The sequence below is a fragment of the Ovis aries genome, chromosome 4, assembly GCF_016772045.2.
Source record: "Ovis aries strain OAR_USU_Benz2616 breed Rambouillet chromosome 4, ARS-UI_Ramb_v3.0, whole genome shotgun sequence".
NCBI classification, from domain to species: domain Eukaryota; kingdom Metazoa; phylum Chordata; class Mammalia; order Artiodactyla; family Bovidae; genus Ovis; species Ovis aries.
The window spans coordinates 8,595,204-8,608,161 of record NC_056057.1 but is presented as its reverse complement, the minus strand read 5'-3'; the positions used below and the strand labels follow the sequence as shown (position 1 = coordinate 8,608,161).

General features: G+C 41.9%; 1 protein-coding gene across 1 annotated transcript in view; it reads right to left on the bottom strand.

Annotated features, from left to right (window-relative positions):
- Positions 1 to 12,958, bottom strand: part of PTTG1IP2 (PTTG1IP family member 2) — an 86,827-nt gene that overhangs the window by 73,546 nt on the left and 323 nt on the right. The window contains exons 2-3 of the mRNA XM_042249122.2: positions 6,556 to 6,602; positions 1,339 to 1,432 (exon numbers count right to left, since the gene is read on the bottom strand). Of these exons, the coding sequence (XP_042105056.2) occupies positions 1,339 to 1,432; positions 6,556 to 6,602 (141 nt within the window). The remainder of the gene's footprint in view (positions 1 to 1,338; positions 1,433 to 6,555; positions 6,603 to 12,958) is intronic.

The following is a 12,958-nucleotide window of genomic DNA, read 5'->3' as shown; positions in this document are numbered from 1 at the left end:
TTCTTAAATACAAATTCACAGGTCATTATTAAAAATTATACAGTAACATACATTATACACTCCAATAAAACCATCTTTAACGCAATAGTCATTAACATCTGAAAATAATCTGGGTTGCTAAAAAATGTTCTTTATCTTCCTGGTGGCTCAGACGGTAAAGAATCTGCCTGCAATGCAGGAGACCTGGTTCGATCCCAGGGTTGAGAAGATTCCCTGGAGAAGAGAATGGCAACCCACTCCAGTATTCTTGTCTGGAGAATTCCATGGACAGAGGAGGCTGGAAGGCTACAGTCCATCATGTCAGAAAGAGTCAGACACAACTGAATGACTAACACTACTTTCATCTCTAAATTGGTGAACTATTAGGCCACTAGCTTTTTTTTTTTTTTTCCTTTATTTTATCTCTAAACTCATTCCCAGGCAATATCTCAACAGGAAAAAAAAAAAAAAAAGGTCCTTCAGGCTACTGTTTCTGTACAAATACAAATAGTAGGTAGTGGGGGGGTGGTTTACTGTTTGAGTTTCAAGAGTTCCTTATCAAAAAGACAATTAAAAAAAAAAAAAAAGACAACTAACATTTGCTGGGAAATCAGATCTCCAGCACTTGGAAACTTTATCTCCTCTCAATACTATTTAACTTATCAGCCTGGTGTACCTGTATAATGAAACCAGAGGGCAGAAGATGAAGTAGAAGCCTAGGGGTTCCCCATTCATACTAAATACACAAAGTATCACTCACTCATATCAGCTCTTTGCAACCAACAATTATGAATTCAGTTTACCTGATGGTATCTGAAGAAAACATGGGTTTGTGAAAAAAATTAGTAATCTTTCACTTTAATTTAAAAAAAAACCAAAATACAATATTACAGATATAATTTAAAGATTCTTTGATGATTGAGATGAGTTTAGTTCTAGGGAATCATTCTTTTTGATTGGCAATTCTCAGTATTGAATACATTAGCTGAGAAAATATAAATTATAATAACACCACTGGGCTCAAACTCAGTATGTCCTCATCCCCAGGATTAGCTTATAAGAAACTCCTGGAGTTCCTAAAGCAACTTAAGAACACAACCCTCCTTTCACTGGGTTATAGTCATTGTATATAGGAGTGTTTTAGAGATGAAATTTGAAGTATTTAACAATCGGTAAGGTGAGGCACCCACCAATCAGAAAAAGATTGACCTGGCTGGAAGCAATCAGGGGAAACAGAAATGAACAGATATGCTGTATTTTGATAAAGTCAATATAATAATTTTTCAACTGTAGCAAATCACTAGTGTTTGCAAGTCTGTTATTAAAAAGTACATAAAAATTCAACTAAGGACAACTCACCTTGACAGTTTAACCAAAATGAACAACTGGCAGGACACTCAGAATTTGGAAAACAAATTTTTTTGCAAGCCTTTTCTTTACTGCACCAAAAACACTGTGTTTGGAAGGAAAAAAAAAACAAGTATAATAATTGCAATCTCAGTAAGTTTCTGGTACTAGTTTGATAAGCATTCAATTTATAACAGCCATCATCTTATTATTATTATTATTTGTAGTTGATGCTGCTGGTGGTTTGCTCAGACCTGCTTTACCAGGCCCGTGCACACAAACCCAGCTGCAGTGTGTGGTGGCAGGCAGTGGCTCAAGCTGCCCTTTTTCTTGCATGTCCTCATGGATGGGTACCAGCTGGCCTATGAGGTTACTTCCACCTCCATCAGTAACTGACAGTATGTTGTATTGTCACACGTGTGTGCTCAGTCGTGTCTGACTCTCTGTGACCCCATGGACTGTAGCCCGCCAGGCTCTTCTGTCCATGGGATTCTCCAGGCAAGAACACTGGAGTGGGTCGCCATGCTCTCCTCCAGGGGATCCTCCCGACCCAGGGATCAACCCCGGGTCTTCTGCATCTCCTGCACTGGAAGGTGGACTCTTCATCACTGAGCCACTGTGCATCGCCAGCTGACAGGTATACGGGGTTCTGAACGATGGGTTTGCTTGCCTCAAGGCAGGCACCAGTCTGCCATATAACCTTTTGTCCCAGGGCTTCCCAGGGTTCAGGCCAAGTGTAGACTTTGGCAGAGATCACATCTTTGCTTGGCTCTTGTCCCTTAGTTTCTCTGCGTTCCTTACTCCTTCGTATTAATAATTCTGCTGAACAGCAGTCACTCAAGGAATCACACGTCCCTGAATTTTCTCAGGCTCTGTGAAAGAACTGCGTGAGTGTGCTCAGTCATGTCCGACTCCTTTCGACCCTATGAACTGTAGCCCACCAGGCTCCTCTGTCCATGGGACTCTCCAGGCAAGAATACTGGAATGCCATTTCCTCCTCCAGGGCACCTTCCCAACCCACAGATTGAACCTGAGTCTCTTGTGTTGGCACGTGGATTCTTTACCACTGGGCCACCTGGGAACCCCTAGTAAACCAACACTAAGACCTTCCTTCACAGAGCATTAATAAGGATTTCCGTAGGTAGGTTGCTTTTTCGCCCCTCTCTCTCACACTCTTTCCTATTCCCCTCGTCTGCAGCACTCCCGCTTTCCTCTGGGGACTCCGCTTCTACTATACATGGGCCTGGAGGTGCTTATACCAGCCTTGCCTTGCCCCCTTCCCCCTTTTGCTCGCTGGTGGTAAATAGGAAAGCTGAATTCTAAGTCCCTTGTTGAAGGAAGTAAAAGCAAGGTATAAAGGTGGCAACCACTGGTGGGAGATAAGACTACAATCTAGAAGAGTTTAAAAAAAAAAAAAAAGGACAGCAGAGTGGTAAAAATGGCTGTCACTTACATAAGGCTTACCATGTGACAGGCACTGTTCTGAGCCCTGTATGTGTATTAACTCACTTCACACTCACGACAGCCTCTAAGCTATGGACTGCTATGTCCACTTGATGGAGGAGCAGAAGGCGCAGAGCAGCCCAGCAACGCGCATGAAGGCACACATCTAGTAAACAGGGAAGCTCAGGTTCTAATGTGACCAACTCAGTTCCATGCTGGTAGCCAATCCTATGAGACTGCTCCCAGACCGCAATCAGCCAGCTATGCTCCCCCACTTTCTTCCTCTTGGAATCACCGGATGCAGGTGATGGCGGCCAGGGCAGCCCATTCCTCGGGCCCAGTAACTAGCGCTGAACCGGACAGGAGAGACAAGAAGGGTCAATCAGAATCTTTCGCGGAATTGTATAGGCATTGGGAGAGATCTGCTAAGAGCCTGCCTCTTCCCCAGCTCTATGGAATGTTCATTCACCGTAGAACACAATGAGGTCAGTGGTTCAGTGGTAAAGAATCTGCCTGCAACGCAGGAGACATAGGAGACTTGGGTTCGATTCCTGGGTTGGGAAGGCATGGCAACCCAAACCAGTATTCTTGCCTGGAGAATCCCTTGGACAGAGGAGCCTGGCGGGCTACAGTCCATAGCGTGGCAGAGTCAGGCATGGTTGAAGCAACTGAGCACATCCAGAGGGAGGCAGAGCTGGGAGATGAAAAGAAAGAGAGGAAATGTGAATAACAGCCTTTTAGACTCAGCTGCGCATGAAGTCAAGGCCACCCTGGACTTACCAGTTTTGTGAGTCTATATATTCTCTTTTGATTAAATTAGTTTGAGCTGGGTGTCTGTCACTTACCACAAAGAGATCTAATTCCTTAACTGAGGCTAAAAAGTCTTCAAAGAGCAGAATTTCAAATTACCCAGAAGAACAGAATATATTCAACCTCTCTAAATTACTAATGCATAATTGAAGACAAATTACAGGATTTTTTTTTTCTTGTAGCTAAGGAAGATGACCTGTATAAACACAAAGCCATGCCAACCAGAGACCCTTCAGAGAGTGACAAGTGAGAAGTCAGCTTACAGACTTTAGACTGATGGATAATATCATTAAAATGGAAAAAAATGCAGAGAGGAGGAAGGTACTTATTGTGCAAAGAGGGATTTTATAGTAGTGGACATAGAGAGGATAAAGAGTATTTACTAATTATTTAAGGCCAAGTGATAGAGATAATAGAGGTTAGATTACACTGATGTATATAGCGTTGTTTTCTATAGTTTTATTCATTTATTTACTTTTGACTGTACTGGGTCTTTATTGCTGCACAGGCTTTCTTCAGTTTTGGCGAACGGCAGCTACTCCAGTTGCAGCGCTCAGGTAGTGACTTTTCACGGTCTCTGGGGCACATGGGCTCAGTAATTGTGGCTCCCAAGCTCCAGAGCACAGGCTCAATAGTTGTGGCGCAGGGGGTTAGTTGCTCTGTGGCATGTGGGATCATCCTGCATCAGGGATTGAACCTGGGTATCTCCTGTGTAGGCAGGCAGATTCTTTACCACTAAGGGCTAGAAAGGAAGCCCTAAAGCACTGTTTCCTAGAGGCTGAATGTTTAACTAGCAGATATAATATGTCCACTCTATTTTAAAAAATGTCTCTAAGTGGAAAAATATTATAATTTCGAAAGGAGTGGAACAGATAATAAATGTGATAGTTCGTAAGAGAAAGTACTCACTCCTAGTTGATTAACTACATAAGATTTCTTTCAGAGAATTTGTCTGAGTTTTGAAGAATAGGTAAAAATTTATATAGAAAGGGAGGGCTTTAGATACAGAAGCTATGGTAGAATAAAGAACAGGGTTCAGCAACAAATGCTGGAGGGGGTGGGGAGAAAAATGAACCCTCTCACACTGTTGGTGGGAATGCAAACTAGTACAGCCACTATGGAGAACAGTGTGGAGATTCCTTAAAAAACTGGAAATAGAACTGCCTTATGACCCAGCAATCCCACTGCTGGGCATACACGCCGAGGAAGACAGAATTGAAAGAGACACGTGTACCTCAATGTTCATCTCAGCACTGTTTATAATAGCCAGGACATGGAAGCAACCTAGATGTCCATCAGCAGATGAATGGATAAGAAAGCTGTGGTACATATACACAATGGAGTATTACTCAGCCATTAAAACAAATGCATTTGAATTAGTTCTGATGAGGTGGATGAAACTGGAGCCTATTATACGGAGTGAAGTAAGCCAGAAAGAAAAGCACCAATATAGTATACTAATGCATATATATGGAATTTAGAAAGATGGCAATGATGACCCTGTATGCGAGACAGCAAAAGAGACACAGATGTAAAGAAGTCTTTACGACTGGGTGGGAAAGGGAGAGGGTGGGATGACTTGAGAGGGTAGCGTTGAAATGTGTATATTATCATATGTGAGGCGGATCGCGGGTCCAGATTCTATGCATTGAGACAGGGTGCTCAGGGCTGGTGCACTGGGATGACCCTAAGGGATGGGATGGGGGGGAGGTGGGAAGGGGATTCTGGATGGGGAACACAAGTGAGTCGGTGGCTGATTCATGTTGATGTTTGGCAAAACCCACTACACTATTGTAAAGTAATTAGCCTCCAATTAATAAAACAAACAAACCATCAAAGAACAGGTTTCAGGCTTCCCTGGTGGTTCAGTGGTAAAGAATTTGCTGACCTGTGCAGGAAACACAGTTTCGATCCCTGATCCAGGAAGATCCCACATGCCTAAGAGCAACTAAGCCCCTGCACCACAACCGCTGAGCCCCGGAGTCTAGCGCTCACAGCATCCTGGGCTCCGCAGAGCCCACGTGCCAGCAACTGCTGAGCCCTGGAGTCTAGAGCTCACAGCATCCTGGGCTCTGCAGAGCCCACGTGCCGCAACTGCGGAGAGCCCCAGTGCCCTGGAGCCTGTGCTCCATAACAGGAGAAGCCAGCATAGGGTGGAGCCTGAGCGCCATCACGAGACAGTAGCCCGAGCGCTCTGCAGCCAAAGAGAAGCCCAGGCAGCCACGGAGGCCCAGCACAGCCAAACATGCACCAGTAAAGTTATGTATACAAAAGAATGGGCTTCCACAGTGCCGGGAGTGAGATTTGTCATCATGGGATTTTGTGGAATATGTGGGGAAGGCAAACTTGTCTCAAGTGGAGATGGACTTTGAACCAGACTAAAAGAGTGTGTTTTTCCTTTTCTTTTCAAAAATTGAATTATACTGTGTGGGAGAGGGCGAGGGTGGGATGATTTGGGAGAATGGCATTGAAACGTGTACATTATCATAAATGAAACAGATCGCCAGTCCAGGTTTGATGCATGATACAGGGTGCTCGGGGCTGGTGCACTGGGATGACTCTGAGGGATGGAATGGGGAGGAAGGCTGGAGGGGGGTTCAGGATGAGGAACACATGCACACCTGTGGCAGATTCACGTCACTGTACGGCAAAATCACTATAATATTGTAAAGTAATCAGCCTCCAATTAAATAAATTTAAAATTGAATTATAATTTTTTCATACAAAAAATCATTTTGTTTTTGAAGTATAATTTTCTAGAAGTAAGTACATGTTCACACTAAGCTTTTCCTTTATTTCTAGGTTCTCAAGGAATGGTGTGAAATGCAGAAATACATCTTAATACCTGTGACCAGTCATTCCTATTATTAGAGAACTGTGTAAAATGAAGTTTGGCACACCGTTTAGACTACAGCTGTAAATTACATGCCTTTATAATACTCCCAAGACAATTTCTTCATATAAAAGTTAACTTACTTTCTTTCTGTTTATACATGATTGACAATTATCCGCTGCAGTACATTCTGAAAAAAAAAATTAAGTACAAACATATAAATATTTTTATTTGCTCAATTTTAGATAAAATGCATTTTGTTAAGTCATTCCTGTTTCATGGCAAATGTATCCATACCTGGAGCATTTTCCTTTATTATTTTCCTAAGTCCAGACACTTTCTCACTGACACTATTTAAACCCTAACTCCTTCTTACTTTCTCCTCTTAAACTAGGAAAAAAATGAGATAGCATCATCTAACTTTGATGAGACAAGTAAAGTTCTAAAAAATAACCTCCCTATCCTACACTAACTCCCTGGTCCGACCAGACATCGAAGGCTACACCTCTGAAGCAAACTGGGCTAATCCCACACCGCACTCATCGATCCAGGGAGAAGGCATCTGACCAAGTCAGACCAATCAGAAGCCTCCTTCCATGATTTACAGATGGGAACTTGAGGGTTAGGGGTCTCCAACTTTTCAAAAATTTAAATAGGATTTTTATCTTTGTGTAATTATAAAAGTGATACATATTCAGTATAAGACATAAGGATACATAAAAATCAAAAGTCAGCTGAAATTCCACCATCCAGAGAAATTCTGATGCTTCATCTTACTTTAAACAAATTCTTACCATGATCTAAATTTGAATTTTGCCATCATTGCAGAGGACTGCAACCATGAAATCTTAAATACCAATATTCTAGTCTCTGACTAGAATCTTCTCTCCTTTCCTCTCGTTTGCATTTTGGCATGACTCAGACCTTTACTTTTCTTGACGTTTCCATCGTTTTCCATATCTATTTGCTCCTTATGGCCTCATTCCTTTCTCTCCAGGCTGAACTTCAGGTCAGGGAATGACCTGACCTGGGTCCATCTCAGAGATTTAGACTAAGTATTTGTAGAACTAACCAGCAATCCTGCTTGTAGTCTTTCTTCCTATTACTGAAAAACCAGTGAAGGACAGCTGACCTACGCGACCGTCCGCGACATGAAGCACTGTGTTCTCTCCTTCTTTTCCTCTGTGCCTGAAGAAAGCGACACCAGCCATTTCCACAGCATTCTCGGGGCCAGATTCTCCTTTTACTCTGAAGACTGATTTTGTGTGTGTATTTGTTTTCTGTCTAGTCACTTTGGTCCTCCTGAATACATTTTCCTAATACCTCCAGCATCACTCTCTCCTAGTTCTCTTGGAATGCTTCTGGCCATTCTTTTTGAGTTTTTTGGTTGGTTCCACTTCCTCTAATTATGCCTAAAATGTTGTTAGTCCATAAAGTTCCATCCTTGGTCTTCTTCTCTTCTTCCATGAGGGATCACAATTTCAAATACCTAGGGATGCCAGGCATCAAAATATATTATACTCGATATCAAAACAAAAACTTTCTGATTGGTATTGCAAATAATTAATAACTAAAAAATTGAACAACTGAATCTGACAAGTTTATCTAGGATGAGTAAAAATATTTTTGGAATCAAAATTTTTTGATGAGCATGTAAGAGAAAAATTTAGGCAATGGATAACAAGATTTCATATATTACTGTTACTATACTCTATACCACCTCCTTATATTTTATTTGCTTTATTGATTTCTGATATAGGCATGTAAAGTGAGTCCATGGGGTTTTTAATTTGTTAAGTGTTTTTTAAGTTTCTATCAGCTTTGGCTAGAAAGTAGTTCTATTTCATAGTTTATATTTCAAAATTATATTGTTAGGTGAATAAAGATTCATAATATGTCATCTCCATGTATTGAGCTGTATGTCAGTATGGAATATTGCTTATTATTCTCCTTAAATATTTTTCATTTAAATTCTGTTTTATGTAAATATGTTGCTGCACTTCCTTTATTTTTCATTAGCATTTGCAATGTATATATTATTTCATCAATTTATTGTTTGTTCCTTTCTTTCCTCATCACACCCTGCAGTCACACCTGTTTCTGTTTCCTTAAAATTTTTTGAGATATGTTTTATATTCTTTTTTCTATCATTGATTCATCAAGATCTACATTCTCCGCCTATACAAGGATCTTAATGTGCTTGAAGTTTCTGCCTTTCCCTTCCCACACCACTCCCCAGGAAGAAGTCATCTGGAATTTTAATTATTATTAAATCGTTATCAATTATTACTAGACTATCAATGCATTTACATTGCTATCAACTTGTAATCAATCATTTATAGTTAATTCTGTTTCACTGGTTTCTTTGCTTACTACTCTTTTTTGAATCCCACATTTCCCCTTAGTTCATTTTCATTTTGCTGAACAATATCCCTGAGCACACCTTTCTCACAGAGGGTCTGTAGAGTTACAGAAGTCACTCTGATTATATATAACATAGGTTATAACATAGGAATTAGGTACCCAGGTGATAGAAAAGATTGAGAAATCTACCAGGAGGAAGACAGTGAAGACCCAGCTCACCCCAGATATCAGCACACTCTATGCTAGACGGCAGAGGAAGGAGGCAGCTACCAGAATCCAATACAATAAGTATATGTAGAGTCTGCATGACAGATATTCTTGGTGCGTTCACCATTAGCAGAAATAAACAAATATATACTATAGAAATAAAGGGAACACCTGCAAGCCTTGCCTCATTGTCAAATATGTAGCCTTCATTTTATCTCCTTGGAGAGACCTGACTTTTCATCTCATTCTGACTTTGAGATATGTTTCACCGAATCTGTTTCTCCTTTGGGGTTTCCCAGCTCAGCCCTGGTGGGGGAGATTTTCATCTGTTCCTTGAGCTATGCTTTCTTCTAGGACAGTTCATCTGTTTCTCTGCATGTGACCATAAGTGTGTGCTCAGCCACTCGGCTGTGTCTGACTGTTTGCAACCTCATGGACTGTACCCCACCATGCTCCTCTGTCCGTGGAATTTTCCAGGCAAGAATACTAGAGAACAGGTTGCCATTTCCTCTTCCAGGGGATCTTCCCAACGGAGGAATCAAACCCACATCTCCTGCTTTGGTAGGTGGGTTCTTCACCGCTGAGCCACCTGGGAAGCCCACGTGATCATAAACTCCTTCATTATTTACTGTTAGCTGCGCAGTGTTTGCTTAGGCTCTGTGTTGTCTATTTTCATCTTACTAATGCTTTGACAGCTGTTTTCAGACCTTCCATGTGTGCTGACATAGTATAAGTGACATCCTGGCCACCTTACCACTGTCCTGGAAAATTTTTTTCTGACAAACGACAGTTTTACCATATTTTATGGTGGCGCTAGTGGTAAAGAATCCACCTGCGAATGCAGGAGATGCAAGAGACACAGGTTTGATTCCAGGGTCAGGAAGATCCCCCGGAGTAGGAAATGGCAACCCATTTCAGTATTCTTGCTGAAAAATTCCATGGACAGAGGAGCCTGGTAGACTATTGTCCACGGGGTTGCCAAGAGTTAGACACAACTGAATGACTGGATACACACACACACACAGCACATTCTTTTCACTTGGCTGTTCTAAGCGTTTGACAAAGGGAGAGAACGTACGTGAGTCGGTGCCACCAGACTTTGTTATGGTATCTGGACTCTATACTCTCTTCTGAGCTTTTGCCATTTTTCCACTGCCAGGGTTCACTCTAGCTAATTGCTAAAATTGCTAATTTCCAAACAAGGGATATCTTTGAATTGTAGATCTGCCCCCTAAATCCAGTTTGTAGCCCAGGAACTAGTGTTTCTATCAGAGTCAGATCCATTGTTCAATTTCTCTGTTTTCCTTATTTCTTCTCTGTAACTATTTCTCTGTTCTTCAGAACAGGGTGAAAAATGGGACACCCACTCAATTTGCATCTCTCTAGATCTGGGAGTACTAATGAACATTTTTGGAATTTAGTGACTCGGTCATTTCTAAGGGGTGATGGTGGCATTTGGAGTATTGCCATGCTGTGCTGTTCTGATCCAGAGTCTTCTATTTCTTTCCATGCTTGCCCTTTGTTGTTTGATTGCTCCCAGTAAGAGAACTTCTCTACAGTTTAGTATTTTTTGTTCACTCATTAGGTATTGGAGAAGAAGATTCTTAATTCAAAGTACCAAGAGCAAACTAGAACTTCTTCAGATATTGCTTACTAAACTCTCGAATGTAAGTGAACATCAGGGTTAAAAGCTCTGGGGATCAAAGTAACCCATTTAGTAGGAGATCTCACTTGATGTGGGATCATTCTCAGAGTCCTGTGGGTACCTGTGGGAAGGTCTATCACTTGGAGTGTTAGAAATGATGGAGGTGAAAATCTCCTGTGAGAGAATAGAAGAGGTTTTGGAAATGAAAGTATCATGTCCAAGAAACCACCTGCTTATAAAAGGGGAAGGTTGAATGTGAGCTCAAAGGGGAAATTACCCCACGCTAAGAAGCCAGCACTCAGGAGAGGCTCAGAAATAGGCTGACCCAGGTCTTCCCTCCGAAAGGGAAGTTGTTTTCTGAGAAACACTGACCAAGATTGGTCAGCCCCAGAACCAAGCTGGCTAGAAGGCCAGACTCTGCCATCTGTTTGTTGTTGACTCAGTCATTTCCAGCTATTTGTGACCCCATGGACTGCAGCACACAGCATTTCCCTGTCCTTCACCATCTCCTGGAGCTTGTGCCAACTCCTATCTGTTGAGTTGCTGATGCCACGCAACCATCTCATCTTCTGTCATCCCCTTTTCCTCCTGCCTTCAAGCTTTCCCAGCATCAGGGTCTTTTCTAATTGAGTCAGCTCTTCACATCAGGTGGCCAATGTATTGGAGCTTCAGCTTCAGCATCAGTCCTTCCAATGATCACTCAGGACTGATCTCCTTGAGGACTGACTGGTTTGATCTCCTTGCAGATCAGGGGACCCTCAAGAGTCTTCTCCAACACAATTCAAAAGCATCAGTTCTTCAGTGTTCAGCTTTCTTTATAGTCCAACTCTCACATCCATACACGACTACTGGAAAAACCCATAGCTTTGACTAGATGGACCTTTGTGGGCAAAGTAATGTCTCTGCTTCTTAATATGCTGTCTAGGTTGGTCATAGCTTTTCTTCCAAGGAGCATTCTTCTAATTTCATGGCTGTCATCTATGATTCTGGATTTATTTTTGTTTCCTCCCTTTTTGTTCTTCCTCAGTATTTTAACAAGGTTTTCTGAAAAATGCTAGTGTGACTCCAATTTGCTAGAGGACAAAGGGAAAGATTTGTTTCTACATTCAGCCTATGTTTTTAGGCACTCTTCCTGGGGAGAATGTGGCAGGTGTGGTAAGAGAACATTGTTTCGCTTAAAGTATGTATGGGAATGATTGCGAGGTTAAGTGAGAGAAACATGTACAGGAGAGATGAAACCAAAGGAGGCAAGCCAGGTCTTCTGGTTCAGCCGCCCCCGCCCCTAACCCTCTCAAAGGAACTTCTCATCTCAGGGCAAAGCTAAGAGCTTTCGGTTCGGTTTTAGGAAGGAAGACAAACTTGGCTATAGATACTATCTTTTTGACTCTGAAAACCAGAAAGCAGTAACTATTCTGTCTCAGAGTCTTCATAAAAATGGTAACCTTGGCTTTACAGGGCATTTTCCAAGTAGTTTAAATCCCGTCCTTATTCTATCTATACAACTCCAGTTTAGGATACTGGAAACGTCATCTCCAGGTTCGTAAATTTAACTCAGTAAGGCTTTTAACATTTCAACATTTCTTCTGTTGGGGAGGGGAACCAAGGGAAGTCTCTAAACCAAAGTAATGACTTGATAAGACCCAAACTAAGAATTTATTAGTTAAGATCTTAAAACACTAAAAAAAGACCATATTTGACTCTGCAACCCTGTGGACTGCAGCCCTCCAGGCTCCTCTGTCCAAGGGGATTCTCCAGGCAAGAATACTGGAGTGGGTTCTAATTTTCTACTCTAGGGAATCTTCCCAACCCAAGAATTGTCTCCTGCATTACAGGTGGATTCTTTACCATTTACCAGAGCCACCTGGGAAGACCCCAATTTAACTAGATTTCACCAAAAACATGAAGACCTTTTAAAAATGTCTTCCCATCGTCAACTACAAACTGGCACTTGCCAAGGGCATTTGCCGTCAGCCTCTGTGGAGACTGACCCCTGTGCTGCTGTGGCTGTTGACCTTCAACACCCCCTGAAGGAGTTCAGGGTGGAGTGAGGCACTCTGTGCTCCAAGGAATCTGGTGGGACAGGTCTTTAGAAAGTTAGATATTTTCAGGAACTGATTTCATAATCCCAATCCTTACATCTCTTCATATATAGAAAAATCACTGAATCTCTTCATGGTGCCATCAGCTCCTGGTGACTAAAGAAAACCCCTTGTAAAGTAAGCATTTGATTGCATTGAGCTCCCCCTTCACCAAAACCTTATATATTGACCTTCCCCCACCTGCCTCTTGGGAGCAGTCTCTTAGAGATATTTGAGGTGCTGTCTCCCAGG